Source organism: Cynocephalus volans, chromosome 17 (assembly GCF_027409185.1).
Source record: "Cynocephalus volans isolate mCynVol1 chromosome 17, mCynVol1.pri, whole genome shotgun sequence".
NCBI classification, from domain to species: domain Eukaryota; kingdom Metazoa; phylum Chordata; class Mammalia; order Dermoptera; family Cynocephalidae; genus Cynocephalus; species Cynocephalus volans.
The window spans coordinates 22,526,550-22,553,757 of NC_084476.1; the positions used below are offsets into that span (position 1 = coordinate 22,526,550).

At 52.2% G+C, this 27,208-nt stretch overlaps 1 protein-coding gene across 3 annotated transcripts in view; it reads left to right on the top strand.

Moving 5' to 3' along the window:
- The window catches only part of WHRN (whirlin), an 89,453-nt gene extending 63,544 nt beyond the window's left edge, over nt 1–25,909 (top strand). Inside the window, exons 4-12 of one of the 3 annotated variants that reach the window (XM_063082412.1) lie at nt 3,324–3,532; nt 4,942–4,984; nt 6,126–6,338; nt 7,078–7,287; nt 20,814–20,885; nt 22,146–22,683; nt 24,645–24,826; nt 25,316–25,438; nt 25,727–25,909. In XM_063082412.1, the coding sequence (XP_062938482.1) occupies nt 3,324–3,532; nt 4,942–4,984; nt 6,126–6,338; nt 7,078–7,287; nt 20,814–20,885; nt 22,146–22,683; nt 24,645–24,826; nt 25,316–25,438; nt 25,727–25,909 (1,773 nt within the window). The remainder of the gene's footprint in view (nt 1–3,323; nt 3,533–4,941; nt 4,985–6,125; nt 6,339–7,077; nt 7,288–20,813; nt 20,886–22,145; nt 22,684–24,644; nt 24,827–25,315; nt 25,439–25,726) is intronic. The other 2 variants (XM_063082413.1, XM_063082414.1) reach the window with 2 other exon arrangements.
- The last annotated feature ends 1,299 nt before the right edge of the window (nt 25,910–27,208 follow it).

Genomic DNA, 27,208 nt, shown 5'->3' on the forward strand with positions numbered 1-27,208 from the left:
GTTTTAAACCAAACCCTGGAGAAGAAGAAACAGGAGATGATTCAAAGAGATTGGGAAGATGGGCTCACATACCCCCATTAAATCAGGGTTTCCCAAGTATGACTCCCATTTCATGGATTGCACAGGAACCCCACACTGCCTCTTACAAATCTGGTAGGGATGTGTTTATTTAACAGGCATGAAGGAACTGTGACTAACACAGCAACCCTGTGACTTCCTGAAGATTAATGCTTAGGATGAGACTGCAGTAAGTGACATGCTGGGTAATTCACAGGACTCAGATGGAATAAATGACAGGTGTAGGCTCGAGGAGAGAGAGAATGACTGATGTTTGGGAATCATAGCACTAAATCAGCCTCCCAAGAGCCACTAGCTCCAGAGGCGACTGAGACCTGCACCCCAGGGTCACCAGATTTCAGAAATAAACATACAAGATGCCCATTTAAATTTGAGTTACAGATAAATAACGGGTATTTTTTTAGTATATGAATGTCCAATGCAATATTTGGGACATACCTATATTTTTAAAGTATTTGTTGTGTATCTGAAATTCAGGTTTAACTGGGCATCCTATATGTTGTCTAGCAGCCTTCCCCACTAGCCTTGTAGAAGGCCAGGTAAATGCTTGCAGAATTGAACTGCCCCCTTCTCTCTGTGGCCCCCAGGCCTGGATGTGGAGGGAGAGGTTTGCACACAGAAGGATGTTCTTACGTTTCTGGACTCTCTGGACTCTCAGACGCTAGTTCCTTTAATTAAACTGCTGGGATGAAATAAAATGTGTTGAAAGGAAGATTAAAATTGATTCCCTTAGGTCAACAAAAGCCAACACTATTGAGGGTGATACTTAAGAAAACAAAGCATTTTGGCGTATGAAAAGTGCAGCATCTCAGCACAGTGGGTGTAGCCGGGGACTCGAGAGAGTGGAGCTGCCACGTGGGGAGGCTGTTTCGTGAACTGCGTGCAAGTGGGCCCGGCAGGCAGCAGGTCTCTCCTCCACTCTCAGGAAGGCCTGAGTGCCTGGGACAGTGCTCCTTCTCTATGGCTCTGCTTCTGAGCATCAAGAAAAAGACAATCTTGGACTAGGACTCCTTTTTTACACCCAAGGAAGGTGAGGCACAAAATCTAGTGGGGGATTCGTGGGGTCATATGGCATGGAAGTAGCAAAGACAGGATTTGAACCCAGGTCTGATGATCTTTGAAATCCTTAACCATAGTGCTTTGCTGCCTCCTAGATTGTGTGTGTTGGTGGTAGGCGGGGAGGAGGAGAGGGGAAGAATCATTGGAGGTTTTTAAACAGGGAGGACTGTCATGAAAGCAAAAAGTTGATGAAGTTAATCTGACGCTATGTCTGGTGCTATGTCTGTGGCAAAGACAGGAAACCAGTTATGTTTACATCTAAACACACAGTGAGGAGGATGCCAGCTCAGGAACCTAGGAGGGAGCAGGTGGGGACCCAGGCTAGAGGGTGGAGGAAGGGACTTGCTGAAGGATCTACTCAGAGGAACAAAGGCGGAGTTGATGATGGGGTCGGGTTTTTGACCTGGCTGCTGCAGGCAGGCAGGGCTAGGGAAGGATGGCAGGATGGTGGCTTGGACATGCTAGATTTGAAGCGGTACCACATGGTCCCCAAACAGAGCTCCTGGCAGCAGCCCAGTAGTAGAAAATAGATGGGCGTTGGGACCAGCCTGGACTGGGTTTGCATCCTTGTGCTCCTATTCACCAGCTGTGTGACCACGAACTGTTTGCTCAACCTCTCTGAGCCTCAGTTTTCTCTCAAGTGACATGGAGAGCAATGATAGGATGCTGGGAATATGAAGTGAGGAGAAACATGTAAAGGGTCAAACAAGGCTGGTACAGTGTGCCTGTGCCTGCTGGGCTGCGGCAGAAATGGCCCTGGCGCTGGGAATGGATAGGAATGTGTGTCTTTTGATTCATTGGATGATTTTTTATTGAATTCCCACTGTGTGCCAGGCCCTGGGGGTACAGTGTGGAGGGGCTAATGGGGAAGCCCAGTTATAGCACAAAACTGAGCCCACTCTCAGCTATGAGCCACACAGAGCAGGAGCAAGTGGTCCCGCCTGGCACGGCATCACAGCACAGCACCTGGCACATAGTAGGGGTTCAGTGAATGTGGGTGAATGCTTGAAATACAGCACACACACCCCGCTCTGCCTGGGGCCATGGAGACAGGTCATGAGCCTCCTGAGCACTTCAAAGCTGGTGCAGATGGGAGAGGTAAAGGTTGAACTTGCAACTGCTGTCTGCTGGGACCCCCCAACTGCAGGTAAGGCGTTCAAGGAAAGGCAGAAACCAGGAGCAGCGTTTTGGTTCTCAGCCTTGTCGTCCTATCTTCTTTTCTCCCAGACTCCCATTTGGCTCACCTTTTCCAAATCTTGCCTCGAAAACTGCCTAGTAAACCCCATAGGAGTTGATTAAGTGCCATCGGCAGGCTGGGAAGCTGGGGAGAAGGAAAAACAGCCCAGAATAACCAAATAACCAGCTTTACGAGGCTGCTCTTCAAGGCCACGGTCAGCTGTGACCCTGGGCAGCTGCTTTCCATCCATGTTGCCTCAGTTGCCCCATCTGTGAAGGGAAACCCCCCAGGTTTAAACAAGCTGCATGTCTTTCAAACAACCCTACCAAGACTGCAGCATCTTCCCTTCCAACCTCTCTGTTTTTGCCACATGTCTATTTTTACTGGAAGCCTAATGTTTTTGCCTCTATTTTTAATCCTTTCATAAAAGTGCTGTTGTTTTTTACATTGCAAAAGAAAACTGCTGCTTGTTGTAAGAATTCAAGGAGCATGTATGGCTTTAACGGGAGGCTAGTTTTCTCATTTAATGCTTTTTTCTGTAGTAAATTAAAATGCTGTTTACATTGTAAGGTAATAGGAGAATGCACGCTTAAAATAAAAATCTCGGCAACGTAGAAGTGTAGATGGAAAATCATGGAAGTCCGCCCTCACGCCTCTTGTCTCGTTTCACCCCCAGTCCCATCCTCACTCCCACCTCTGAGATGACTGTTGTTTCTACATAAGGGGACCCTTGGGAATGTCATTGTAGACCCACCCCTCAAAATCATGGTGGGTCATGGGAAGGTGCCCCCTTCTAGTGACAAAAGGATGGGTTCAGGGTCAGGATTAAAAGGCTGGCTTGGTGACTTGCTGTGTGACCCTAAAGCATCCACATAACCTCTCTGAGTCTCTCGATGACCTCCTTGGCAGGCTGGTCCAGTGGAGAATTGGGATCAAGGCTGTGAAGCTCCTAGCATGAGCCAGCGTCCTGCAAACAGCCCAGGTGACTGTTGTGTGGTGGTCTTGGCAGGTTGGGGACCAGATTCTGGAGGCGAATGGGAGGAGCTTTCTCAACATCCTGCACGATGAGGCGGTCAAGCTGCTCAAGTCGTCTCGGCACCTCATCCTCACCGTGAAGGCCGTCGGGAGGCTGCCCCACGCCCGCACCACCGTGGACGAGACGAAGTGGATTGCCAGCTCCCGGATTGGGGAGACCGCCACGAACTCTGCAGGGTCTGGCCGCTGCTCTCTCTGAGCCTCCAGGACCCCAGGGCCATTTCTAGAAGCCCCCTCCCATACCTCCAGAGCCTAGGGTCCTAACAGCAGGGTACTGCACATTTGCAGGACATGACTTTGGGCTCGTCCCTCTCACCTCCTGGCCTCAGTTTCCCCATGGAAAGCTGAAATACACAACCCAGCTGTTTCTTTATTTGCCTTCAGGCAAATCACTTAACTCACTCTTCAGTCCTTTGTTGCTCCATCTGAAAAGTGGGGTCATCACCCTGCCCCATCCCAGATCTGTTAATGAGAATCCCATGAGTTAATTTGGATGAAAGGGTCTTGGAAGTCATACAGTGAGATACAATTGCCAGGTGGCTACGTGGTTTCTAATAATGTGATGTGTCACCTTTTGTTCTCCATCAGAACTCTCAACCTGGTGGCTGGTGGCCCCCTGGCCAAATACACCCCAGAACTCTCTCTCTCTCTTTTCTTCCCTTCCTTCTACCTGCACAGTATTATACACTTTTTAAAAAAATTAGTTGCCAACCCTGGGCTTTCCTGAGAGACCTCAGGTCTCGTCCACACACCCCCGCCGCACAAGCAACCAGCCCAGTGAGGACCAGCAAGCCTCAGCAAGAAGAGCCCCGGGTTCCTGAGCTGGGGTGGGGGGCGAGAGCTATTGCCACACCCCCTTGATATCTGCACCCAGCCCAGCAGTAACCGAGCCACCGCTGGAAGCCCCCTGGTCTCCCCTGTGGGAATGTGGGGGGTGCCACAGGCCTCAGTCCCACCGCTCCTCCTTCCTCCTTCTTCCATCCCATTTCCTTCCCCTTCCTCTCTCCCTCTCCCTCCCAAATGCTCCACAACAACATCATAGAATGTAAATAAATAATATTACTAAAATTTTTTTAAAAATCAGTTGCCAACATTTAAAAAGACAGGTTTCCTACAAAAAACTGGATTTCTGGGTGCTTCTTTAAAATCAGGATGTCTGGCAGCCTGAGCCCACATCTTTTTGTGAAAACATGGGCTGGGGCTGAGCCGCACCTGCAATTTGCTTTGGGGGATCTGCAGTGTGCCCCGTTGCCACCCTCCCTAGGGTTGGCCTGATGCACGCGGCCGTTGCCATGTATTCTCTCCACCCCTTGCCTTACCTGCCTGGGGCTGCAGGGCTGGAAACAGCTCAGGAGTCTGCTTTGTGTGGTTTGGAAGTGCTGTCCGCATTGTTGATCAGGAGGCAGGAGGTGCCCCCATCTGTTCAGGGGTTCACATACCTCTGAGTCTCCCCTGAACTGAGCTGGCAGTGGGTAGAGGCCGGGATGCTGTGGGTATCACAATGCTTTGCACTTCCTGCTCCAAATCGGCCTTTCTCTAGCTTGAGGCTATTTGAACTGCTCAGATGTGCTGCTGAAGATGGTTGTCTCTCTCCGCAGGTTTCCTGAAGATCTCACAACAGAAGAGACTAACAAGGTAGGGCTTTCTTCACCCTTGGGGTATCTTCGGCTTTATAGCTTCCCGAGTGTGCAGAGTGTGCTAATAAGCAACTTATACACTTTTTCATGCATCGGGCAGCCCTCCGACTGTGTCCACCCCCCATTCCACACGTGTCTGAGACTGCCCTGGCACCAGGTTACCAGCAGTGAACAGAACAGACCAGGTCCCTGCCCTTGTGGAGGGTGCACCCAGTGAAGGAAGCACACATAAAAGCAGAACAAACCTTCAAACCAATACCTACTTGCAAAAGATGCTCAGTACCGTCAAGGCAACGTGCCGGAGATTATGAGAGAGAAGAACAGATGAGACCCCAAACTTCGACGGGGTGGGAGGGCAGAGGCCCCGCTGAGGCTATGAGCTGATTCTTGAGCTGTGAACTAACTACACCACGTTAAGTCGAAGTTGGCGGATCCGAGTCTGCCACAGGTGGGGGAGGTGCATGATCCAGCCCAAGGAAACGTGTGTGCCAGAGCCCAGAGGCAGGGAAAGGGAAGAACAGAAGAAAGGAGGGTGTGGGGGGGAGTTGGGAACAAGGGACAGCAGGTAGGATGGCCAGGTCACGTGGGGCTTTGTGGGCTAATGGGGCTTTGTGGGCTACAGTAAGAGGTTTGGCTTCTAACTTAAAGTAATGGGAAGCCATTGAAAGCCTTTTAAGCAGGGAGCAACACAATGAAATTTGTGCTTTTACAAGGTCATTCCAGCAGCTCTGTGTGATAGAGAGGGGCAGAGGGGACCAGAGGAGAGACTGGATGACATCTTAGACAGCTGTTGACAAGAGAGGTGGGGAGGGGGCAGGAGTGTGTATGCAGATCTGAGCTGTATTTTGGAAATATAGGTACTATTATCATCCCCAAGGGAGGATACTGAAGCCTAGGAATAATATGGGGACCCTAATAACGTTCTGTGACTCTGAATGGTCTCAAGGATCTGATGTAAGTACTTTACAGCTGGGTGAGGCCGCAAATTGGAACCATCTCCTGGGGATTCACCGTGTGTGTTGAGACTACTTAGAGGTTTTTGGAAACCACATCTTCCCTCTGCAGTGTTGCTGCTGGCTTGGTCTGGTCACTTGACTCCAGAGCAGCTCAGAACTCCCGAGCCTCTTTCTGTCTTTCAGCCAGGATTTTATAAGGGCCCAGCCGGCTCCCAGGTGACCCTGAGCAGCCTGGGAAACCAGACGCGTGTGCTGCTGGAGGAGCAGGCTCGGCACCTGCTGAACGAGCAGGAGCGTGCCACCATGGCCTACTACCTGGACGAGTACCGCAGCGGCGGAGTCTCTGTGGAGGCCCTTGTCATGGCCCTGTTTGAGCTGCTCAACACCCACGCCAAGGTGACCCGCCTCCCTCTGTCCTCCTTTACTGAGAGGCTAAAACGAGTCAGGCCTGAACCGAGCCCTGGGCAGAGACTGGGAACCAAGGCAGCCCCCAGAAGCTCACAGACTCCTGGGGGAAACAGACAAAGTGCCCTGTGATTAGGGCCCTAATGCGGTGCTTTCAACGCTGAGTGCACATTTAGAATCGCCTGCATTGCTCTTAAAAAGCAATGTCCATGCCCCATCCCGGGCTGGTTAACTCCTCACATCTGTGGCAGGGAGCTGGCTGTCAGTAATTTTCACAGGCCCTGCAGGTGACCATGCCATGCCACCAGCTTTGAGAACCCTGTTCTGGTGGAAGTCTGTTTGAGGTTCAGATGTTGCACAAAGGAAGAAGGATTAAATCGATTGGAAGGGGTTACATTTGGGAAGACTTGCAGTGAAAACATGATTTGGAGACAAGTAGCGGGAAGAGTATTTCAGGTGGAAGGGATAAAGGGCTCAGTGGCATGAAACCTCGTGGTGTGTCCAGGGGGTTACAGTTATGTGTGCATGCTGAGGAGGAAGAGGTGACAGGGAAGCAGGAATCAGATTATGCTTGGTCCAGTGTCCAGGTGAAGGTGTTTGGATTTTCTCCTCTGGGCACTGGGGAGCCATAGATGATGGTCAAGTTTGCATGCAGGACTTTTGGGGGTAGTCAGGCAACCTGTCCCGCCTGCTGGTAGAGCTCCCTGATGAGTGCCCCACTTGCCCCCAGTTCTCGCTCCTGTCCGAGGTGAGAAGCATCATTTCCCCGCAAGACCTGGACCGCTTTGACCACCTGGTGCTGAGGCGGGAGATCGAGTCCATGAAGGCACGACAGCCCCCAGGCCCTGGGGCGGGGGACACCTACTCCATGGTGTCCTACAGCGACACGGGCTCGTCCACGGGCAGCCACGGCACCTCCACCACTGTCAGCTCAGCCAGGGTGAGCTGCCCCTGCCCTGTCCCTGGCTTGATGACCAGGGGCAGAGTTGACACTGGTTCTAGAGCAAGACCGGTCTGGGTTCAAATCCCAGTGCCACCACTTACCAGCTCTGTGTGTTGCTGCTCTGAGCCTCATCTATACAAACGTGATAGTTGTTGAGTGCCTGCTGAATGCCAGGCATGGGCTCTAGGGGACAGCTGGTGAGCTAGAGAGACATGGCCCTGCCTCATGAGGCTCATAGTCTGGGGGGCCAGGGGAGAAAATTTTTTAAAAAATAAATAAATAAAAGGTAATTAAGACAAATAGAAAAAATAATTACAATCCGTGGGAGAATCGAATGGGAGAACACAGCAGTGCATTTGGCATAGGCCTGGCACCTGGTGAGCACTCAACAAATGGTAGTGGTCATGGTGATTTGGACTGTGACTTTAGTTTTCCCCGAGAGGCCACCCTCTTGTCTATGGATCCCCAAGCCCAGCTTGACTTCCTTGCAGAGCCCCCAGAAAATATCTGTTCCATCTGAGGTGTGGTTCTGCCCTCAGGATGCAAATGTATTGCAGGAGGCCTTTGCAAGGAAGGGGCAGGAGGAAATGCCTTGTTAACCATCCTGGAAGACAAATGGTCGTTAGTATCCATGTGCTGGGAAGGGCCAGGAGAGCTGGCTTGGCTCCACTCTCCCCTTCACACTTTCGTTTCTTGCCTTTGCATCCTTCCTCACGACTCTTCTGTGGAAAAGAGGGGGAAAGTGGTGTTTCTTAAACACTGTTGCTCTCCAGATGCTAAACTGGGAGCTCTTACCAGTGAAATCTCAGACTTGAGACAGACACAGCCTTAATCATCCTGCTATACACAGGAGTAGGAGTTCAGAGGGATGCAGTGAAGTCCAAGGCTGCAAACAGGTGGGCGCAAGCGAGCTTGCAACCGCCAGGAGACAGCCCTGCGGCATGCACTCTCTTCTGCAGACTCCAGCTCCCTGTATGGCTTTTCTCTAGCTCTGAGGCTCTGGGTTTCTGGGGGGATTTCTACTCCTCTACCCCTATCCCTACCATCCTGAGTCATCTTTATCTCCAAGAGTGCTTGTCCCTTTTGTAGGATGACCCTGGAAGTTGCCATGCATCCCCTAGAGCTCTGGGGATGGCTACAGAAGAGGCATCAGATGATGAGCTGGCTTCAGGCTGCAGGGCCCTGGCCTGAGTAGAGCTCCCTGCTCAATGCCCCACTTGTCCCTGCCTCCCTGAAATCCAGGCCCTCTCCGAGGGAGGCTTCCGAATAGGCTCCTCCTTGAAGCTTTGCCTTTTATTAGCAGGTGTGACCTCGGGCATTTCTGAGCCTGTTTTTCCATCTGCCAAATGGAAACAATGATCCTAGCCTCACCCCTAGGTGAATGACTATCTCCTGAAGGCCCTTTATCAAAGACAAGTGTCATTTCTTCAGAGCAGTGGAGACTCCCCAGTTTCTTTCAAGGAGGCAGGCAGAATGAAGGCATGCTGGTTATAGCAATGGGGCCTTTTCTTCCCCTCTCCCTCCTTTATTCCTGCCCAAAGAATTCAAGGTAAATAGAAAAGGGATTTTGAGAACCATGTTTATTTTGTGCGTGTGTGCGCGTGTGTGCGTGTGCGTGTGTGCATGTACGTGTGCGTGTGTGCGTGTGTGTGTGCGTGCGTGTGCGTGTGCGTGTGTGTGTGTGTGTGTGTTTGGGGAAGAGGGTTGTTGCTGTGCCCAGCCCATTCCCTAATATTTATTTGATGTATTTTTCTTTTTGCCTTTTGCTCACCCTTCCTCCCCAGGAGCGGCTGCTGTGGCTTATAGACCTGATGGAGGTACCTCCTTTCTGCTGGGTGGGGACTGTGGGAGCTGTGTGAGTCCCTTAGCCAGGGGCAGAGGTAGGGGGCTGTGGCCCTTTCTGCCACGCCCTTACATCTCTACCCAACCCTGGTGAGGACCAGGGGTTCTTCTTGGTGCTTACTGTCCCTTCTGGTCACCAATTCATCAGATTTCCTCAGGCTCTGGAGTGACAATACCCTCCATTCAAACCCCCCTCTGTCACTTCCCTGTTGTGTGACCTCGGGAAGTGATTTCACCTCTCTGAGCTCAATTTTAGGATCTGTAAAAATGAGGATGATCGTTTCTGTGCCATGATGTTGAGAGCCCTCCTGGCCTTTGCATGTGCCATACACTCTGTCTGTCTGGAATGTTCTCTTTTCCACTTGACATGGCCTGTCTTCTATGTGCATTTCAGCCCTTAGCTCAGATGCCACCTCTTCTGAGAAGGCTTCCCTGATCCTCTCAAGGAAGTGACTTTCAGCTCCTGGCTCCTCCAGCCCCCTAGACTTCCTTTTGTTGTGGCTCTTGTCTCATTTTATTCAAATAATGTCTACAAGTTTGTCCAGTTATCCCATCCCCCTTAACCACCAACTGTTTGAGGGCAGCAACTATGTCTGGAGTCACTATTTAGTCTCTAGTGCTCAGCACAGAGTCTGACCCATATTAATAATTTGGGCCTTTATTAATAGTAACAGTAGCCAAAATTTGTTAAGAGTTTTCTGTGGCACTGGGATAATGCTTTCCAATCGTATCTTCTTTGACCCTCCCAGTAGCTAGGAGTGGTGAGTACTGCTATGATCCTCATTTTGCAGAGTAGAAAACTGAAGCTCAGAGAGAAGTGACTGGCTCAAGGTTGCACAGCTAGTGAGCGTGGAGTCGGAATTTGAACGCAGGCTGCCTGCCTCTGAGATGGTGTTAACTCCTGTCGTCTGGTTATGATTCTTTACCAAAGGCTCTCACCAGCTGCCTGTTAAGCATCATATAGCCATCTATCTATCTGTCTGTCCATCCATCTGTCCATCTCCTCCCATCCTCCTTCTGTTCATTCCTTTCTGTTAGCAGATATTGATTGAGTGCTTGCTACGTGCTGCAAACAGTTCTGGGTGCTGGGGATGCAGTGGTGAACAATAAAGAAATCATCCTTTCCACTACAGAATTTAGAGAAGAGCAGATGACAGACAATAAACAAGACAGATAACTGAAATACACAGTGTATTAAGTGGTGATAAGTGCTAAGGAGAAAGTAAAGCAGGGAATGGGGCTGGAGAAGGGGTGGGTGTGGTTAGGAAGTGACCCTTGAGGTAAGACCTGAAGGAGGTGAGGGAAAGCTGTGCCTCCATCTGGGAGCAGAGCGTTTCGAACTGAAGGAGCAGCACGTGCAAAGGCCCTGAGGCGGGAGTGTGCCCAGAGCCTCTGAGCAAAGACTGAGAGGCCAGTGAGGCCAGAGCAGAGTGAGTGCAGGGAAGGGCAGGGGCAGACTGTGTGCTGGGGACTCTGACTCTGAATGCAATGGGAGCCCTTCCCAGGTGAGAGCAGGGAACTGACCTGGTCTGACTTAGTTTTCACAGGATCTCCCCATTTAATGAGAATAGACAAGGATGCATTTGTACCAAGATGAACTGGTTCATTCCTAGGAACCAGCCAGACCCAGAGGTCTGCAGGCCAAGCAGGGCCTGGGGAGGTTGTACAGCCTGAGTTGCTAAGAGATATAATGATCGTCTCTGCAGGCACCAGCTCTTCCTGCTACTTGGTGTCTCCTGGGACCCCATCCCCCCTTCTTTGACCCCCCCCCCACAGCAGGCCTCAGACTGGAGACCCCATACACCCACACTGCCTGCACATGAGGCCACAGGGCAGAACCCTCCTTCATCTGGCAGCCCCTCTCTTAGGCTCCTGGGTGTCTGGAGCTATACACCCTTACTCTACTCTGTCCCTCCCATGCAGTATACCCTCAAGAAAGGCCCTCACCTACTCTTGACCTCAGGCTCCCCATCCATACAAGGCAGACGCCTAAGGTTCCTCCAATTCTGAGAGCCTTCTCTATGTTAGCAGATGCTGGAAAATATTTGGGAGAGGCACAGCAAGGAGTGGCAGTTCTGTGTTCCCACCACTCTGTGTATTTGCACAAGGGCTGCAGCATTCCTCCAGAGAGAGAAAGAGCTGGAAGTAATAATATGTATTCACAGCTAAGTGCTAGGTACTGGTCTGCATCAGTGCCACACATTAGTAAGCTTTTGCTGCAATAATGCTAAGTAACAACCCCAAAATCTTGGTGGACAGTAACTGAAAACATTTCTTTCTCATGGCCAAATCTCTTCCCTCATGCAGCTCACACGCATTTCATATCTCCACTAAATTACCTGTCACATTGCTTTAACCTCTCATGAGTTTCTCTTCTCTAGTAAACAGGGAGGGCTGGTGGGGTGCAGGCAGGGATCACATCTTTCTCCTGTCTGCGTCCCCAGTGCCAGCCCAAGAAACGTGGAGCAGAGACTGAAATGAAACCACTCTGTCCAGCCACTGCAGGATCATCTTCTAAACATTCGCCTCCCACGTCGTAGGAAAATGTCCTTTGCTCTGGTATTCAGATGGGCAAGGTGGCATCAGGTGGCTGGATATTGGTGACCCAGGTGCCCCAGATGTTTGCCCTAAATGGAACCAGTTCCACGTAGCCCAATTTCCCTGGATCATGCTGTGCAGTTGTTGATCCCAGGTTAAACGTGGCTCATTCTACAGCTGTTTCTCCTGAAACGAGACGCGGTCAATCAAAGGAAATCAGATGCAGCCTTCTCCTGTGGACAAATTTGTGTTTATTTTCCATTTGTCTAATACAGAGCCAGCCTTGAGCATTTTTTGCTGCCTCCAAATAGTGTTATTTCACCCCCATAAAGATGTTGGCCAGGAAAGCAATGGAAGAAGAAAGGCCTGCCCAGCAGCTCTTGAATTCTTCATCTAGTGCAAGCAGGCCCACGGCAGAGGGGCGTAAATGCACGGGCTTTGGAATCCTACCAACCAGGTTCATCTCTCTGGGCTAGTAACAGTTTTACCTTGGGCAGGTGTCTTAAGTCAGTTTCTGTATCTGTACAGTGGGCCGATAAGACTGGTTGTCTGTGGGTTGTTGTGAAGATTCAGTGAGATCAGGAGTGGATGTGCTGGTGCCTGTGGGAGCTGATCCTAATATTATTCTAAAAGCTGGAAAAGGGTACTTCAGAGGATTGTAAAGGAAGGGGGATTGTAGAGGTCAAGGCCAGCCTTGTACCCATGGAATAGATACCATTGAGGTCAGGAAGTGGCACCTGGGTCGAGCCCTGGTCTTGACCTCAGGCTTTTTCCACCTGGATTTGAGAGGTTTTGCATGCCAAGCTGATCAAGTGCCCAGAAAGGGACTCCCAAGGCCTGCCCAAAGATTCTGGGAGTGAGGCCCCTGTGGTCCTTACTTTCCTTCTCCCTCCTCCCATCCCCCCACAATAAGGTGAAAAGGGCCTCTGGACATGGCTGTCAGTACTTTGCAGCATTGGCTTCCTCCCTCCTCATCAGGGGCTGAGGAGACTCAGGCCTGTCTCAGGCTCTACCAGCTGCAGGAACCCCTGATGGTCAAGACAGCTCTTTCAGAACCAGGGAACAAATGATTGGAGGGCCTAGTCCTTCCCCAGAAGGAGGGGGGGAGAGGAACCCCATTTATTCACTCATTCATCCAGCCACTCCTTCATTTGTGTGGCAAGCATTTGCTGAGCATCTCCTATGTGCCAGGCTCTGAGCCTGCCCTCCTGGAGCTTAGCAAGTCTGGTGGAGGAGGCAGGCTCAAACAGAATAATCTACGTAGTTCAGGCCCTGATAAAATGGCTGGCGGGTGGTGTGGGAGCATATGATGGGGCGCTGACCAGTCCGCAGTATTAGGGTAGAGATGTTCAAGCTAAGATCTGAAGTTGTTGGCATCAACCAGGCAGTAGGTGAGACAACAGGTTTAGGAGCTGGGCCAGCAGGTATGTACCAGTGTGTCGAAGTGGTGGGAAGCAGGGCAAGGGGTGGGGGGCGGGAGCAGGAGGCACCTTGGACTTGAGTTTAGTCCTAAAATCATGGGACAAAGGAAGTGACATGATCTTTTAAGATGCCTCCCTTGTGTGTGGAGAGAGTTCAGAGGGGCAAGGTGGATGGGGTGACCTGGATGGGCGGTTGCTGCTGTCCAGGTTTGCAGGTCCATTGTCAAGTGGACTGGCTCCTTATCCCCCACCCCAAGAAGCTGCCCAGTGCCCAGAAGGGGGCACAGTGAGGCTGGAGTGTGTCTTCTCCCCATGCCATCCCAGGGAGGCCTCAGCACAGGTCCCCTGCATCCCCGCAACGATAAATCTTCCAGAGGCTTTCATGCCCCTCAGGGTGGCTGTGGCTTTGCCTCACCAGAATCTAAAATAAGGACCGTTCCAGCCAGTGCTTTGCTTTATCTCCAGTGGTTTATGGAGACTTGGGGACCTGGGGGTGCTAGAAGTTGTTCCCACCAAACAGAGCCAAGTGCCTGGAGGCCAGAGCTTGTTTGAAAGTGGGCTGGCCCTGCTCCTTCTGGGGCTGCCTTTCCCAGCTGTCACACAGGGAATTGGGCTAAGGGTTGACATAAGACTTGGCTGTTCACTGTTTCTGTGCCGTGGACCCCTCTGGCAGCTGGCAAAGCCCTGGGACCTATGCTCAGAATAACAGTATTAAATGTTTAAAAACGAAAGAGGATGACAAAGGAAAAAAGCTATGTAATGAAATAGTGTTTTCAAAATACGTAAATACATTGTCAAACATGTTCCTTTATTAGCATGCCCAATAAAGTCGAGCAGTGGGGTCAGTAACCACTGTAGTTGCGAAGCCCTGATGAGTGAATATGGGATTTTGCAACCTCTGCAAGAGCTGGGATGTGATATGAAAGATCTGTTACTCCTTTGGGTGACAGTGGCTGATTTTTCTGGGGCTTTGTTGCCTCCGTTTGTAAAGGGAAGAATGCTGCATTTTGATTAGAGGTTAATGGGGACAAGATGTGATGTCTTCCCAGCAAGGTCTCAGGTCCCTACGCTCCCCCACCCCGGAGCCCTGCTTTCCAGCCTGGCCCTAAGAGTTCTTCCAGCCCTGCCCTTCTGGAGATTCTGGGTCACACTGTCTTTCTACTGACCTCCTTCTCCTAAGACCATTGTGAGAGAGATGTAGGAGCTGGTGTCTGCCAAGCAGGAGGTGCTGTCTGTTCACCAGGGTGCAGGCCCTATCCTGACAAGGCAGCAATTCCTGCCCCATGTCAGGAGGGCTTCATGCGGAAGCTTCCTAGAGACCCTTCTACTTTTGTGATTTGGTGGTCAAGTACGGTAACAGGAGTGGACAAGCTGGTAAAGAAGCAAAGAGCTGGCCTGGCATTGGGGCTATTGTTTCAGTCTCAGCCACACCAGCCATTGTGGGTCCCAGTCGCTGCTTACAGGGTCATTTCTCTCCCCGACCACTCCTCTGACCTTCCCCTTCAATCTTCAGAGTTCCACCCCCACCCCATGCTTGGAGAATTTGGGGGTCTCACGGTCTATTGTCCCCACCAGCAAGGCTGTCACCCTAGCGTCTGGTCCCATGAGTCTTCTGGCCCTCTCACCTCCCCCCTTCACCCTGGGCAGCCCCACTGCCCCCCAGGAGAGCCAGGACTTGCTGGCTCTCCCCAGCCCCTGTCGCTGTCCCTCCCTGCCTTTTGTGGGGTGACAAGCTTCTGTCTCCCATCCAGACCTGGCTGTGCCACCACCCCCTACTTTCCTCTTCCCTTTGCTTCCTCTGTTTCTCTCCATTGCTTTCCCCACTCTCTTTTCTTCTGCCCTCGTCTCTCCTCTTTTTTCTCTTTTTCTCATTCTCCCCTCTCTGATCTCTCTCTCTCCCTCTGCCCCTCTCTCCCTTTCCATCAGCAGTCCCTCCAGGAAGAAATCTAGCCCCCACTTTGACCTTCCAGAAGCTTTTGTGACTCGATGCATCAGTTTCCCCATATATAGAATGGGGGAAGGGCAACCCAGCCTCAGGCCTCTGGTACGTTTTGGGGTGGGGTGGGGTGCCTGTTGGTCTGACATCAGAGCAAAGAAGCAGGGAGAACAAAGAACTGAAAATAGCACCTTTATGTAAACGCCTTCCCAGTGTAATGAGGGGAGGAAGACCTAGAAAGCCAGGAATTGGGCTGGGGAGGGCAGGGAGGAGCCTCATTTCGCTGAGGTGGCCCTGGGCGCCCAGACAACACCTGAGCCTTGATGACATCCAAGTGAGGCCTTACTGCCTCCATTTCCAGAATCCCAGGTCAGCACTGGGAACTGTCCCCTGTCATTTCCTTTCATTTTGCCCCCTCACAATTCCCCCAAACAAGACTTCTGTGATATCTGTGCCCTGATTGGGCCAACTCAGGCAGTGAGAAGTTCTCTTCTCTGAAAGGAAGGGAGTTTTCTGAACTGCCACAGAATGAGAGGAAGGAGATAGGGGACAGTGGAAGCAGGCCCTGAAGGTGTCCTGGCTCTGTGGGAAGCAGGCTTTTTGTCTGGGATATGGAGTCAGGGCATTAAATAGCAATCAGCATCCTGCCCTGTCCTTGCTGTGTGACCTTGGGCAGGTGGCCTTCCCTCTCTGATCCTCACTCAGCTATAGAGTGGGTGAAGGATCCTGCCTGGCAGGATGAATTGAGCCAACAGGTCTAAGCCTTCAGTGGGGCTTTGACCTTGGCGGGTACAGGGGGAGGGGGTCCAGGCAGCTGTGGTCAGGGTGTGAGGGGTGGCCAGGACATGCAGGCCCTGCTCGTGTGTGAGCTCTGACCTTGAGCCTCCTCTCGAAGCCTGTGCCATGAGCGTTTCTGCTGACGCATCCTCTGGGTTCGTAGCCTGCTGTCTGCAGCTATTTCAGATACACAAGGAACATGGCTCGGGGACTTGGGGCTCCTGAGCGTCTGGATTCGGCAGATGGAGTCTGGCAGGCCTGGGCTCTGGCCCGTCTGCCTGCCGTTTGCTCTACTTCAGGCCTCCCTTACAGGGCTGGATGTTTGTCTCCCCTCCGCCCCTCCATCCCCACCTCCTGTCTTGGCTCCAGGATGCCATTAATAGCAGCAAATGAGGCTGAGGCCAGGGGCCAGCCATGGCTGTGTCCTCTCTTGTTTCAGAGAGGGTTGCCCATGGGTCCTCTGGTTCCAATGCTATTAGGACCCTGTCCACTTCTGGAGTTGAGGTAGGCAGCTTGGGCTTTGGGGTGGTCCAGACCTGGGTTAGAAAACTGAGTTGCTATAGAATGTCCGCGTGACCTCGGATAAGTCACTTCTCTCTCTGAGCTTTAGTTGTGACAGATGTGACAAGGGAGAAACGTGGTGCCTGCTGCACAAGGTTGAGAATCAAATGAGATAGTGTAAGTAAAATGCCCAGCATGGCGCCTGGCACACAGTAGGTCCTGCATAGTTCATAGTTCTCTAATATCCTTTCCAGGAAAAAGTCACACCCTCCCTGAGCTTCCCTCATAAGTCATGGCTGCCTGCTAAATGCTTGCTGAGCAACTGAATGGCTGCTCACCGTTCCTAATGTTCCAGAGCAGGACAAATCCCATGTTTTTGGTCCCTCCACACACCATCATCTGAGCCTCCCCCTGGTCTCCCCAGGGTCATCTGCAGGTTAAATTCCTGGGGCAGGTGGCAGTGGCTACATTTGAATGTGACAGAGGCTCTTCTTGTCTTTGCTGCAGACACATCTGAGGCTCTGACCCCCTCTATGCCTCCTGCTGAAGCCAGGGCCGTGACTGTTAGTCTTGGGGAGTAATTGCATGTGACCAGCCCTGCCTCGCCATTCACCTTAACCCTGGATGGCCTATGTTGACCAGCTGGGACAACAGGGAGCATTGGAGTAATTATGGTTTTAGAGGAGGGGGTTGTATGGGAGGGCTGCCATTGCCTTTCCATCTGAGCTGTTCACACGGGCCAGGGCTCATTTAGTTTGTCTGATTGCTGGGGCAGATTTACGAGGCCTCCCGGGCTTCTGATGCAGGTAACAGCCACCCTCCCTGTTATGAGTGCTTTACAGGTGTTAACACCTCAACTGCATAAGGCAGGTACTGCTGTTACCCCATCCTGTAGATGAGGATACTGAGGCACAGGGAGGTTCAATAATTTGCCCACCATCACTCAGCTATAAGAGGCAGAACTGGGTGTGACCACAAAGAAGCCACAGAGGTGGCGAAGGCAGAGCCAGTGTCACTGTTTGTGGGAGAGCAACCCCATCACACCCCCTCCCCAAGGAACCCCCACTGTCCTTGCATCACAGAGGCTGTCAGCAGCATCTTCCTGGGAGGTGGTGTATGGTAAATGGGCCGGGAGACAGAGGTTTGCATGTAAGCCTCAACTTTGTTGGAAAATGGGGACAGTTGCCCCAGCCTGGCTTTGCCAGAGATGTGATGGGACCAGGTGAAGAGCTCTGGGTTTGCAAGGCTCTCAGCCGGGATGGCCGAGCATCTTGCTGGTTGATAGGTTCCAGTCACTGGCCTTTATGATCATGTGCCCTTTGCCCACCCTGGGATGCTCAAGCTTCAGGGATCACGTGAGGTGGGGCTCTGTGTGGCCGGACTGGTAGTCTCTGCCTTAGGGGTGTGGAATTGGAGGCACCTGATACCCCACCTGCTGCATCCACCCCCATTCAGGCCACCATTGCTGCTCCCCACAATGACCTGTGGTACCACCTCACTCGATTCCCTGCCTCCTTGAGCCTCTGCCCCATGATGGCTGAGTGATCGATTGATTCATTCATCCATCGATTCACTCATGGATTCATTAATATTTATCAAGCAGCCACCGTTCCAAACACTGAAGAGAGAGTAGGGACCAGGTCGTCACAAGTCCTGCCCTCTCAGAGTTTATGTCCTAGTGGGAGAGACTGACAATAAGCAAGGAGCTAGCATACAGTGGTCCCCCTTCTCCCCTGGGGATACATTCCAGGACCTCTAGTGGATGCCTGACACCGCAGAGAGTACCATGCCCTGTACATACTGTGCATGAATTTCTTCTTCTGTCTTCACAATTTCATGGATAGAAAATTCGTTCTTCTCATGGATCTTAGCAACCTCAGCATACAATTATTTTCTCTCATTAAGTTGAGAACTTTCACTTTTTCACTTAAAGGAAGCACTTTACAGCTTCTCTTTGTCATATCCCAATTGCCAGCATCAGTACTCTTGCGCTTTGGGGCCATTATGAAGTAAAATAAGGGTGACTTGAATGCAAGCACTGCACCACCGCAACAGTGGATCTGATAACCAAGGCAGCTACTAAGTGACTGACAGGCAGGTAGCGTAGACAGTGTAGATGAGCTGGACGGGCAGGTCGGAGCAGGGTGGCACAAGATTCCATTGTGCTATTCAGAATGGTGTGTAAGTATAGAGAACTTACAAATGGTTTATTTCTGGAATTTTCCACTTAATATTTTTGGGCCATGGTTGACCACAGGTAACTGAAACTGCAGAAAGTGAAACCATGGATATGGGGGGTCTACTGTAATGTCAGGTCACGATAAATGTTATGTAGGAAAACAAAGTGGGGTCGGGATAAACTGGGATGATACTGTTTTAGACAGGGCTCATCTGGGAAGGCCTTGCTGAGGTCAGAACTTAACAAAGTAAGGGAATGAACTGCGAGCATGGTGCAGGCAGAGAGAGCAGCCAGTGCAAAGGCCCTGAAGTAGGAACAATCCCATCATGTTGGAGGAGAAGCAAGAAAAGGCCCAGTTACTAGGCACAATGAATGTGGACTTTAGAATTTCCTCCAAGTAAGATGAAAAGTTCCTAGGGGGTTATCATGACCTGACTTATATTTCAAGGATCATGTCCTGGCTGCTGGGTAGAGTAGAGTGATCAGTGAGAAGGAGAAAAATAGAGCAGGGCAGGGGGATGGGGGCTGCAAGTTTAGGTGGGGTGGTCTGGGTAGACCTCATGGAGGTGAGCAGGGTCTTGAAGGAGTGGAGCAAACAGAGCAAGCCCATGCATAGCTGGGGAGGAGAGTGTTCCAGGCAGAGGCAACAGCCAGTGTGAAGGCCCTGACACGCATGCAGTGTTCCAGTGCAGCTGGAGAGGATGCAAGCAAGGGGGATCTTCATAGAAGGCAAACTTGATCATGTCTCCATAGCAACCCACTGCCCTCAGGCTCAAGTCCAAGCAGCTCCACACTTGACTCACATGGACCTGCTCGAAGATTCTCAAACGTCCTGTCTCCTTCCAGCTTTGTGGACACCCTTCCCTCTGAAGCACCCATTGTTCCCTTCTTTGCCCTCCTCACCCATGAGACTCAGCTTTGAGCCATGTCCCCTCCAGGAAGGCTTCCTTGATAACCCCCTCACCCAGCTGCATTATATGCCTGTGTTTGTCCACCCGATGTTCTCTCTGCACAGTCTGCTTGTGCTTGTTTGCTTGTCAGACAACCCCACTGTCTCTAAGCTCCTGGAGGGAGGAGCGGTGTCACACCGCCTCTGTGTCCCCAGCCCCTTGTCAGTCTGGAGCTTCAGAGACTGCTTAGTATTCATCGCTGCACTTGAGACTTGAACCAGGTGTTGGCTGTATTAGTCACAGTCCTCTAGAGAAAGAGAACCAATAGGATATGTATATGTATGTATGTATATTTAGTGAGGGATTGGCTCACACAGTTATGGAGGCTGAGAAGTCCCACAATCTGCCGTCTGCAAGCTGGAGGCCCAGGAAAGCAGGTGGTTTAGTTCCAGTCCAAGTCCAAAGGCCCGAGAACCAGGAGCACTGATGTCTGAGGGCAGGAGAAGATGGACGTCCCAGCTTCAGAAGAGAAGCATATTCTCCTTCTTCTGCTTTTTTGTTCTTGCTCAGGTCCTTAACAGATTGGGTGATGCCAACCCACGCTGGAGAGGGTAACCTTTACTCAGTCTGCCAATCAAATGCTAATGTCCTCTAGAAACGCCCTCACAGACATACCCAGAAATAATGTTTTACCAGCTATCTGGGCATCCCTTAGGCCAGTCAAGTTGACACATAAAATTAACCACCATGCTGGCAGACATTCATTGCCATCCTGGGCTCTGTGGGCTGGAGAGAAATGCTCCCCATAGCTCTCAGGAGGGCCCATCTCAGAGAGGAGCTCTGCTCAGCCACCCAGAGATGGCCCAGAAATAGCCTTTGGCAGCTCAGTGTCACTGGATGAAGCACTGGGCTTCTTCCCATGTATTGGAGAAGGAAGGAAAAAATGGACATTTTTGCAAAATTAGGCCCACTTAAACCTTAAACCACTCCCTCAGGATTAGCATCATTAAAGTTAAAAAAGAGAGAGCCTTTCCCCATCTACTCCTCACTTGCAGCTTGCCATTCTCATACCTTCCTGGGATCTGTCCACGAGCAGTGGAGGGGGGCCTTGGGTTTTGGAGGCTTGAGCATGTTGGGCACTTGGGACTGAATCCAGGAAAACCCAGTCACGGCCAGAGATCACCTCCCCCAGCATCTCCAGGTAGTCAGGGGGAGGCCTGAAAATAGGAAGTCCCAAAGAAAAATTAACTTCAAAGTGACCAGCAAGAAAACAGCATAATTTTAATGGGCAAAGTAAATTCTGACAGAGTTGGCATGTCAGAAGTCACATGAACCACATGAAGATGTCATCAGGCCTCCTGCCTTTTGGTGTCCTGAAAAACAAACTGGTTTTCCCCTCTTGGCTTCTGCTGCTCACCTTGCTTTCTTGTTCATTCTAGAACACTCTGGATCTGGAAGAAACTGGTGAGGCTGTCCAGGGCAATGTCAACACCCTCCCAGATGTGTCCGTGGTAAGGCCCTGGCTGGCTCTTTACTTGTGTTGTGCCTTTCCTGGTCTGCTAAGGCCCTGGGTACTCACTCCTCTTGGTGACAGCCACAGGGAGAAGACAGAGGCCCCTGCTGTGAGCTCTTAGACTCAGCTACACGTCTGCACACAGTGCACCACTCTGCCATCTCTAGCAGAGGCCAGGATGGCTAGCTCCTGGTGGTTTTAGACAAGGCTGACTGGCCATGGCTTGTTGGCAATTGAGTGCTCAGTTCTGATATGTTATGTGATCTGAACATTGTAATAGCAAGTACTGACACCTGGAGCGTGTGGAGAGCCGTCTTTCAAGAGACCATATGACTCTTCATTTCTTGAGCCAGAAATGGAAGCTAAATGTGACATCATACTCCTGTGATTCTGATCCAAAAAGCTTTTGAATGGGCTAGACTCTGAAGCCAGGCTGCCTGGGTTCAAATCCCACCTCTGCCACTGACTGTGAGACTTTGGGCAGGTTTCTTAGCCTCTCTGTGCCTCAGTTTTCCCATCTGTAAAATGGGGGTGATAATAGCTACCCCATATGTTTGTGGCAAGGGGTAAATCAATGAGTTTAAGTAAAGCATTTAGAACAGTGCCTGTAATGCTGTCAGAGCTATGCAAGTGTTGGGTGTTGGTCTAGACAGAGGGGAATAGTCCCCACAATGCTCACAGCCACCACTCACCATGCACTTGCTGTGTCGCAGGCACCCTGCTAACACGTCCCATGTGCAGCACCTCACTTCAGCTCTGCTGGGTAGGTGTACTTTTCTCCATGGCCCAGAGGCATGCTCAGAGAGGTGCTGTGCCTTGCCCAGGGCCACACAGCACCCCAGCCCCCATGTATCTCCTTCTGTCCATTCCCTCTCCCTCTAGTCCTATCACACCTCCCATCTCTAGTCGCCAAGATAATCCCTTAAAAAGAAAAGCCAAAGAAATGCCTTTTTTGTGTTTCCATTCTCTTCACCCTGCCTTTAATTAAGTCTGTTCCCTGGCTGATGCTGGGAACAATTCCCAAAGGTAATGATGCCGTCCCGAGACGCCCGCCAAGATCCCGATACTTATCAGCTGCTGAGATGCTGGGGAGAAGTTTTCCACTCGGGTGTTGCATTATTCAGAGCAGAATGGCCAAGAGCTGACGGAGCAGGGACAGAATACCAGCCGGGGCCTGGCGCTGCTTGGCTGCACGGGCCTCCCCCCTTCCAGCACCATGGGCTCTGACTCCTTCTACTCCTGTTGGGTCTTTTGGCAGGATGATGTCAAATCCACCTCTGAGGGGCTGCGTAGCTTCCAGCCACCACCTCCACCACCACCTCTGGCCCAAGGCCACGACTGCCCACTTGGCCAGCCGAGGAAGCCAGGGAGAGAGGACCTCCAGCCACCTTCCTCTGCGTCTTCCCACTCAGGCATCGTCTTCTCGGCTCTACGGAACCGCAGCCCGCCGGTGGGCACCGCACCCACTCCAGGGACTTCCTCCGCACAGGACTCGCCCCCCTCCCCCATCTACGCCTCTGTCTCCCCTGCCAACCCTGGCTCCAAGAGGCCACTGGACACCCATCTGGCCCTGGTCAACCAGCACCCCATTGGCCCTTTCCCTCGGGTTCAGTCACCCCCACACCTGAAAAGCCCCCCTGCAGAGGCCCCAGTGGCCGGGGGCTGCCTTCCGCCACCCTCATCCTCCAGCCATCCAGAGCAGACAGGCACAAACCAGCACTTTGTCATGGTGGAGGTGCACCGCCCCGACAGCGAGCCAGATGTGAACGAAGTGAGGGCGCTGCCCCAGACGCGCAGTGAGTACCGCGGACCCTGGGCTGGGGCTGGGCTCGGGTGCCCAGTCTCTGCGATTCTGGGAGGTCCCTGTCCTCTCTGACCTACCCCTCTACACAGCAAAGGGTAAGGCTAGGTGCTCTCCGAGGGGCCTAGCCCAGATGTTCCCTGGCTTGAGGTGAGTGACCAGGGGAACAGCACTCTGAGTCCAGTATGAAGGTGGTTTCAGAGAGCCAAGTTTGAATCCCCGCTCTGCTATTAACTGGGCACGTTTCTGGACAGCTATTCTGCCTGTCTCAGCCTCACTTTCTCCATCACAATGTGGAGATAGCAGGGACCACCCTGCCAGGTTGCTGTGAGGGTTGGGGCGCCTCCTGTAGCCGCCCCAGCCCTGGCCACCCTGCATTCACCTACTAGTCTCCCAATAAGACTAAGCTGGCTGAGGGCAAGGATGGCTTCTGTCATCCCTGTGCCCAGCGCCTGGCACAGAGTAGATGCTGGGGAGCAGGTGGGCATTGAAGTTGCAGCCTCTGGAGCCCTGGCAGGTCTCCTGATGTGGGGCTGCCGGGTCAGAGTGCGGGAAGAATCTTTCAGATACCTGGGAGGCCAGCCTGAGGCCATGGCCCCTGATTTTCCAAGGGAAGTCCAGCGAGAAGGTAGACGGAAGGGTAGAGCCAGCTTTCCCTGCCCAAAAAGCTCTGGAGCTCCAGATGGAGCGAGTTTGGATACCTTTTGTTGGATTCTGCTGCCATCTTGTGGCTACAGTGATATGTGGGGCCCACTGTGGCCGGGGAAGGCAGCAGGCGGAGTCAGGGGACGGGGACATTACCAGAGTGCCTGCTGTGTGTCAGGCAGTGCACAGACTGGGATGCAGGATGCAAGGTCCCTGCATCAGTGGCTTAGTGAGGGGAGGCAGCTCAGGGAGAGCAAGCAGGATGGGGGGAAAGAAACCAGAGCTGTTGTAGACTGATGCGCTGCTACTAGACCTGGCACAGAACTGGATGCACTCATGACAGCAAGAGCTAACCGCTGTATGAGTAACAATCACTTTCTATGTGCCAGACACTGTTCTAGGGGCCTTGCCTATATTATGAACTCATTTTATCCTCCCAACAGCCCTATGATGCTGGCACTATTATTATCCCCATTTTACAGATAAAGAAACTGAGGCACAGGAAATAATCATGGAGCTAGGCAGTCTAGCAACAAGTCTGTTCTCTTGACTGCTTCACTCTATACATTGTGTCTGTTAGTCTTTGTGATAAACCCATTAGCTAGGCATCATTGCTCCTGTGTTAACAGGAGAACACAGGAGGCTCAGGAAGGCTGTGTTACTTGCCCAGGTTTGCACAGGTCAGTGGGGATTCCAACCTGGCCTGCCAGCCTCCAGAGTGCATGTTCTTAACCCAGGGTCTCAGACTCAGGAGTCTGGTCATTCCACACATAGTGAAGCAGCTTGGTGACCGGTGACTTAGAGGGCATGTGCCCAAAACTCAGCTCAGGGCAGTTGGGATTGTGCAGAGGTACAGGCCAGGTACGGCAGACCTTCCCTTATCTTTTCCTTGGGAAGCTAGAAATTTAATTATTATGTAAAATCTTCTAATTTGACTGTGTCAGTCCCTCATTAAAAATTGATAGCATTAAGTTTAAAACAAAACAAACCCACATCTGTGGTCTGGGTCTGCTTCTTGACCTCTGTTTTAGTCATTATGCCTGTGGCGGCTGGGAACTGGGAGGTCAAGGCAGATGTCCTGGAAGTGATGGCCTTTGTGCCAGGTCTGGTTGGAAGGGCAGGTCTTCAGTAGGTGGAGAGGATGGGAGGGATTCTTCCTACCCTCCAGCCCCACGATCCCTTCCTCCCTCCCTCTATCTTTGCCTGGGGAAATCCCCCAGCCTTCCAGCCTCCAGCTCCATCACCGCCTCTGGGAAGCCTTCCCTGACCTCAGCTGTATAAACTGCCGCTTTCTTCCTGCCCCCCTCTCAGCAGCCTCCACGCTCTCCCAGCTCTCAGACAGTGGGCAGACTCTAAGTGAGGACAGTGGTGTGGACGCCGGAGAGGCAGAGGCCAGCGCCCCAGGCCAAGGCAGACAGACGGCATCCACCAAGAGCAGGAATAGCAAGGAGCTGCCTCGGAGTGAGAGGCCCACAGAGGGGACCCACAAACCGGTGAGCAAGGAGGAGGGGGGTGCAGAGGGCTGAATCCAGGGGCCAGGATTCAGCTTGGCAAGTGACCACCATCAGAGGGAGTGAGCCCCCCATCACTGCAGGGATTTGGGTATCCAGAAGGATCTGGATGCTCCAGTTAAGCCCTGCCTTCACTGCTGATAGCAGGTAGCTGAGGGCTGAAGGTTGAGCTTCAGAATGTTTGAGGTCCCCTCAGTTCTGATGTGGCTCAGTGGCTGACTCAGTCCTCGGAGTCAGACCTGGATTCAAGTCCTGATGCCAACACCAGGCAGCCTGGGCAGTTCCCTTAACCTCCCGAGCTTCAGGGGGGATTTTTGTAGGGATTAAAGAGCTTAGCTTCATATCTGGCAAAGCTCCCAGCTTGGGGCTGGAGTCTGAGCCCTGTTGGCCCAGGGGCATGTCATGGCCCAGCCCCCTGTCCAGCCCTGTCCACGGAGAAGGCCTCAGTAGTCTCCTTCCTCACACCCACAGCCTGGACTCTTGGAGCCCATGTCCACCCTCGTCCGTGTGAAGAAAAGTGCGGCCACCCTGGGCATCGCCATCGAAGGTGGCGCCAACACCCGCCAGCCCCTGCCAAGGATTGTCACAATTCAGGTATGTCCCCAAGGTCCTGTTTGACCATCTATCCCTACCCCTGAAGGCCCCTTTCTCAGTATCCCCAGGGTTTTGCCACCCCAGAGATGACACAGCACCCAAGGGCAGACCCAGGCTCATATCACCTTTGCTCTGCTGAGCCTCGGTTTTTCTAATCAGGGCAGTAGACACCCAGACTGTGGCTTCCTGGTAGGCAGTGTCAGGCCTGACCCAGTGGGTGGTCAAAGCCAGGCCCACCTAATACTCAGATACCCCATGTGACCCTCACCCTGTGTCTCACCCCTGCAGCGAGGCGGCTCGGCCCACAACTGTGGGCAGCTCAAGGTGGGCCACGTGATCCTGGAAGTAAATGGGCTGACACTTCGGGGCAAGGAGCATCGGGAGGCTGCCCGCATCATCGCTGAGGCCTTCAAGACCAAGGACCGTGACTACATTGACTTTCTGGTCACTGAGTTCAATGTGATGCTCTAGGAGTCAAGGCCTGAGGGTCTCCCACCACTGCCCAGCCTCTGGTCCCAGTCCCTCTCCTCTCCTGGCACGATCAGGCTCCTTGAGGGGTTGGGGCTGCATGGCTAGGGTAACCGGAAGACATCCCCCTATCCATCCTGGTCCCCTGGACCAGAACTGGTAGAAGAGAGCCGGGCAAGGCAAATAGAAGGTCAGGCCAGAAGCTGGTGCATGCCGAGTACACAGTAGGTGCTCTACAACTGGGGCTGTGGGGAGGGAAGAAAGGAAGTGGAAGGGCAGAGCACTTGTTTCTCTGGGTTGGGTGGGGGGACCTGCTGCCCCCCAGCCAGCTAGGACCCAGCCCGTCCTCAGATGTCTGAGCCTTTGCCTGGAGCAAAGTCACATGAGGATACATGGACACGGCCCCCCACCAGGGGGCATCTTGCAGGACCTTTAGTGCCACAAATAAGCATCAAACAACCCCCACTTCACACCCCAATCCTCCTGATTCCTTATTCCCTGTGGTATTTATTATTTATTTCCCTCCCAACTTTCCACCTTATCCCCAGCCCCAGAGGCCTTGCAGGTGACCAGCAATGTCAGTGTATTTATATACAGAGCTTATGACTTTAATTTTTCAATAAAGAAATCTGAACAAGATTAGGGGTGGCATGCTGTGTGGTCTGCCTGTGTGGCTGGGGTTTGACTGCTCCATGTGGAGCGGGGTGGGTAGGAGAGAGCATCACTCACCACCACCCTCTCACCTGCCCCCACGGCTCAACTTGGGATACGTGCTGGGGTATGCAGGGACGCTCGAGCCACACCCACAGCCTGGCACACCTTACTTAAAGGTTTGAGGGTGAAACTTAAGTATTTAGAGATAATGCTTTTACATTAAAACACAGGGGTATGTCATGAGGCGGAATGCACAGGGTGCATGAATATTTCTAAAACACAGACATGGGCCTGTCTCAGATCAGCTTCCAGAACTGACTCTGAGAGGAGGATTTGTATGCTGGTGATTCATGAAGGAAGGGTTCAGGGGAGACTAGAAAGGGAGTGGGCAGCAGGACAGGGAAGGGGAGGAAGCCAAGCAAGGGTTTTGAGGCAAAGTCCAGGGAGGACTGCGTCAGCCTGATCCCAAGGGGGACCCTGGAGTGGAAGGTGGGCCTAGAGTTGTCTCCACTGAAGGCCTGGGGCTAGGCTTTCATGCCTGTCAATCTTCGGACAAGGCCTGGGGAAGAGGCAGTAAATTCCCAATTGCTTCCCACTCTACCTGTGCAGTCCTAGCCGTTCCCGTTGCCAAGGGCATTGGGTGTTAGA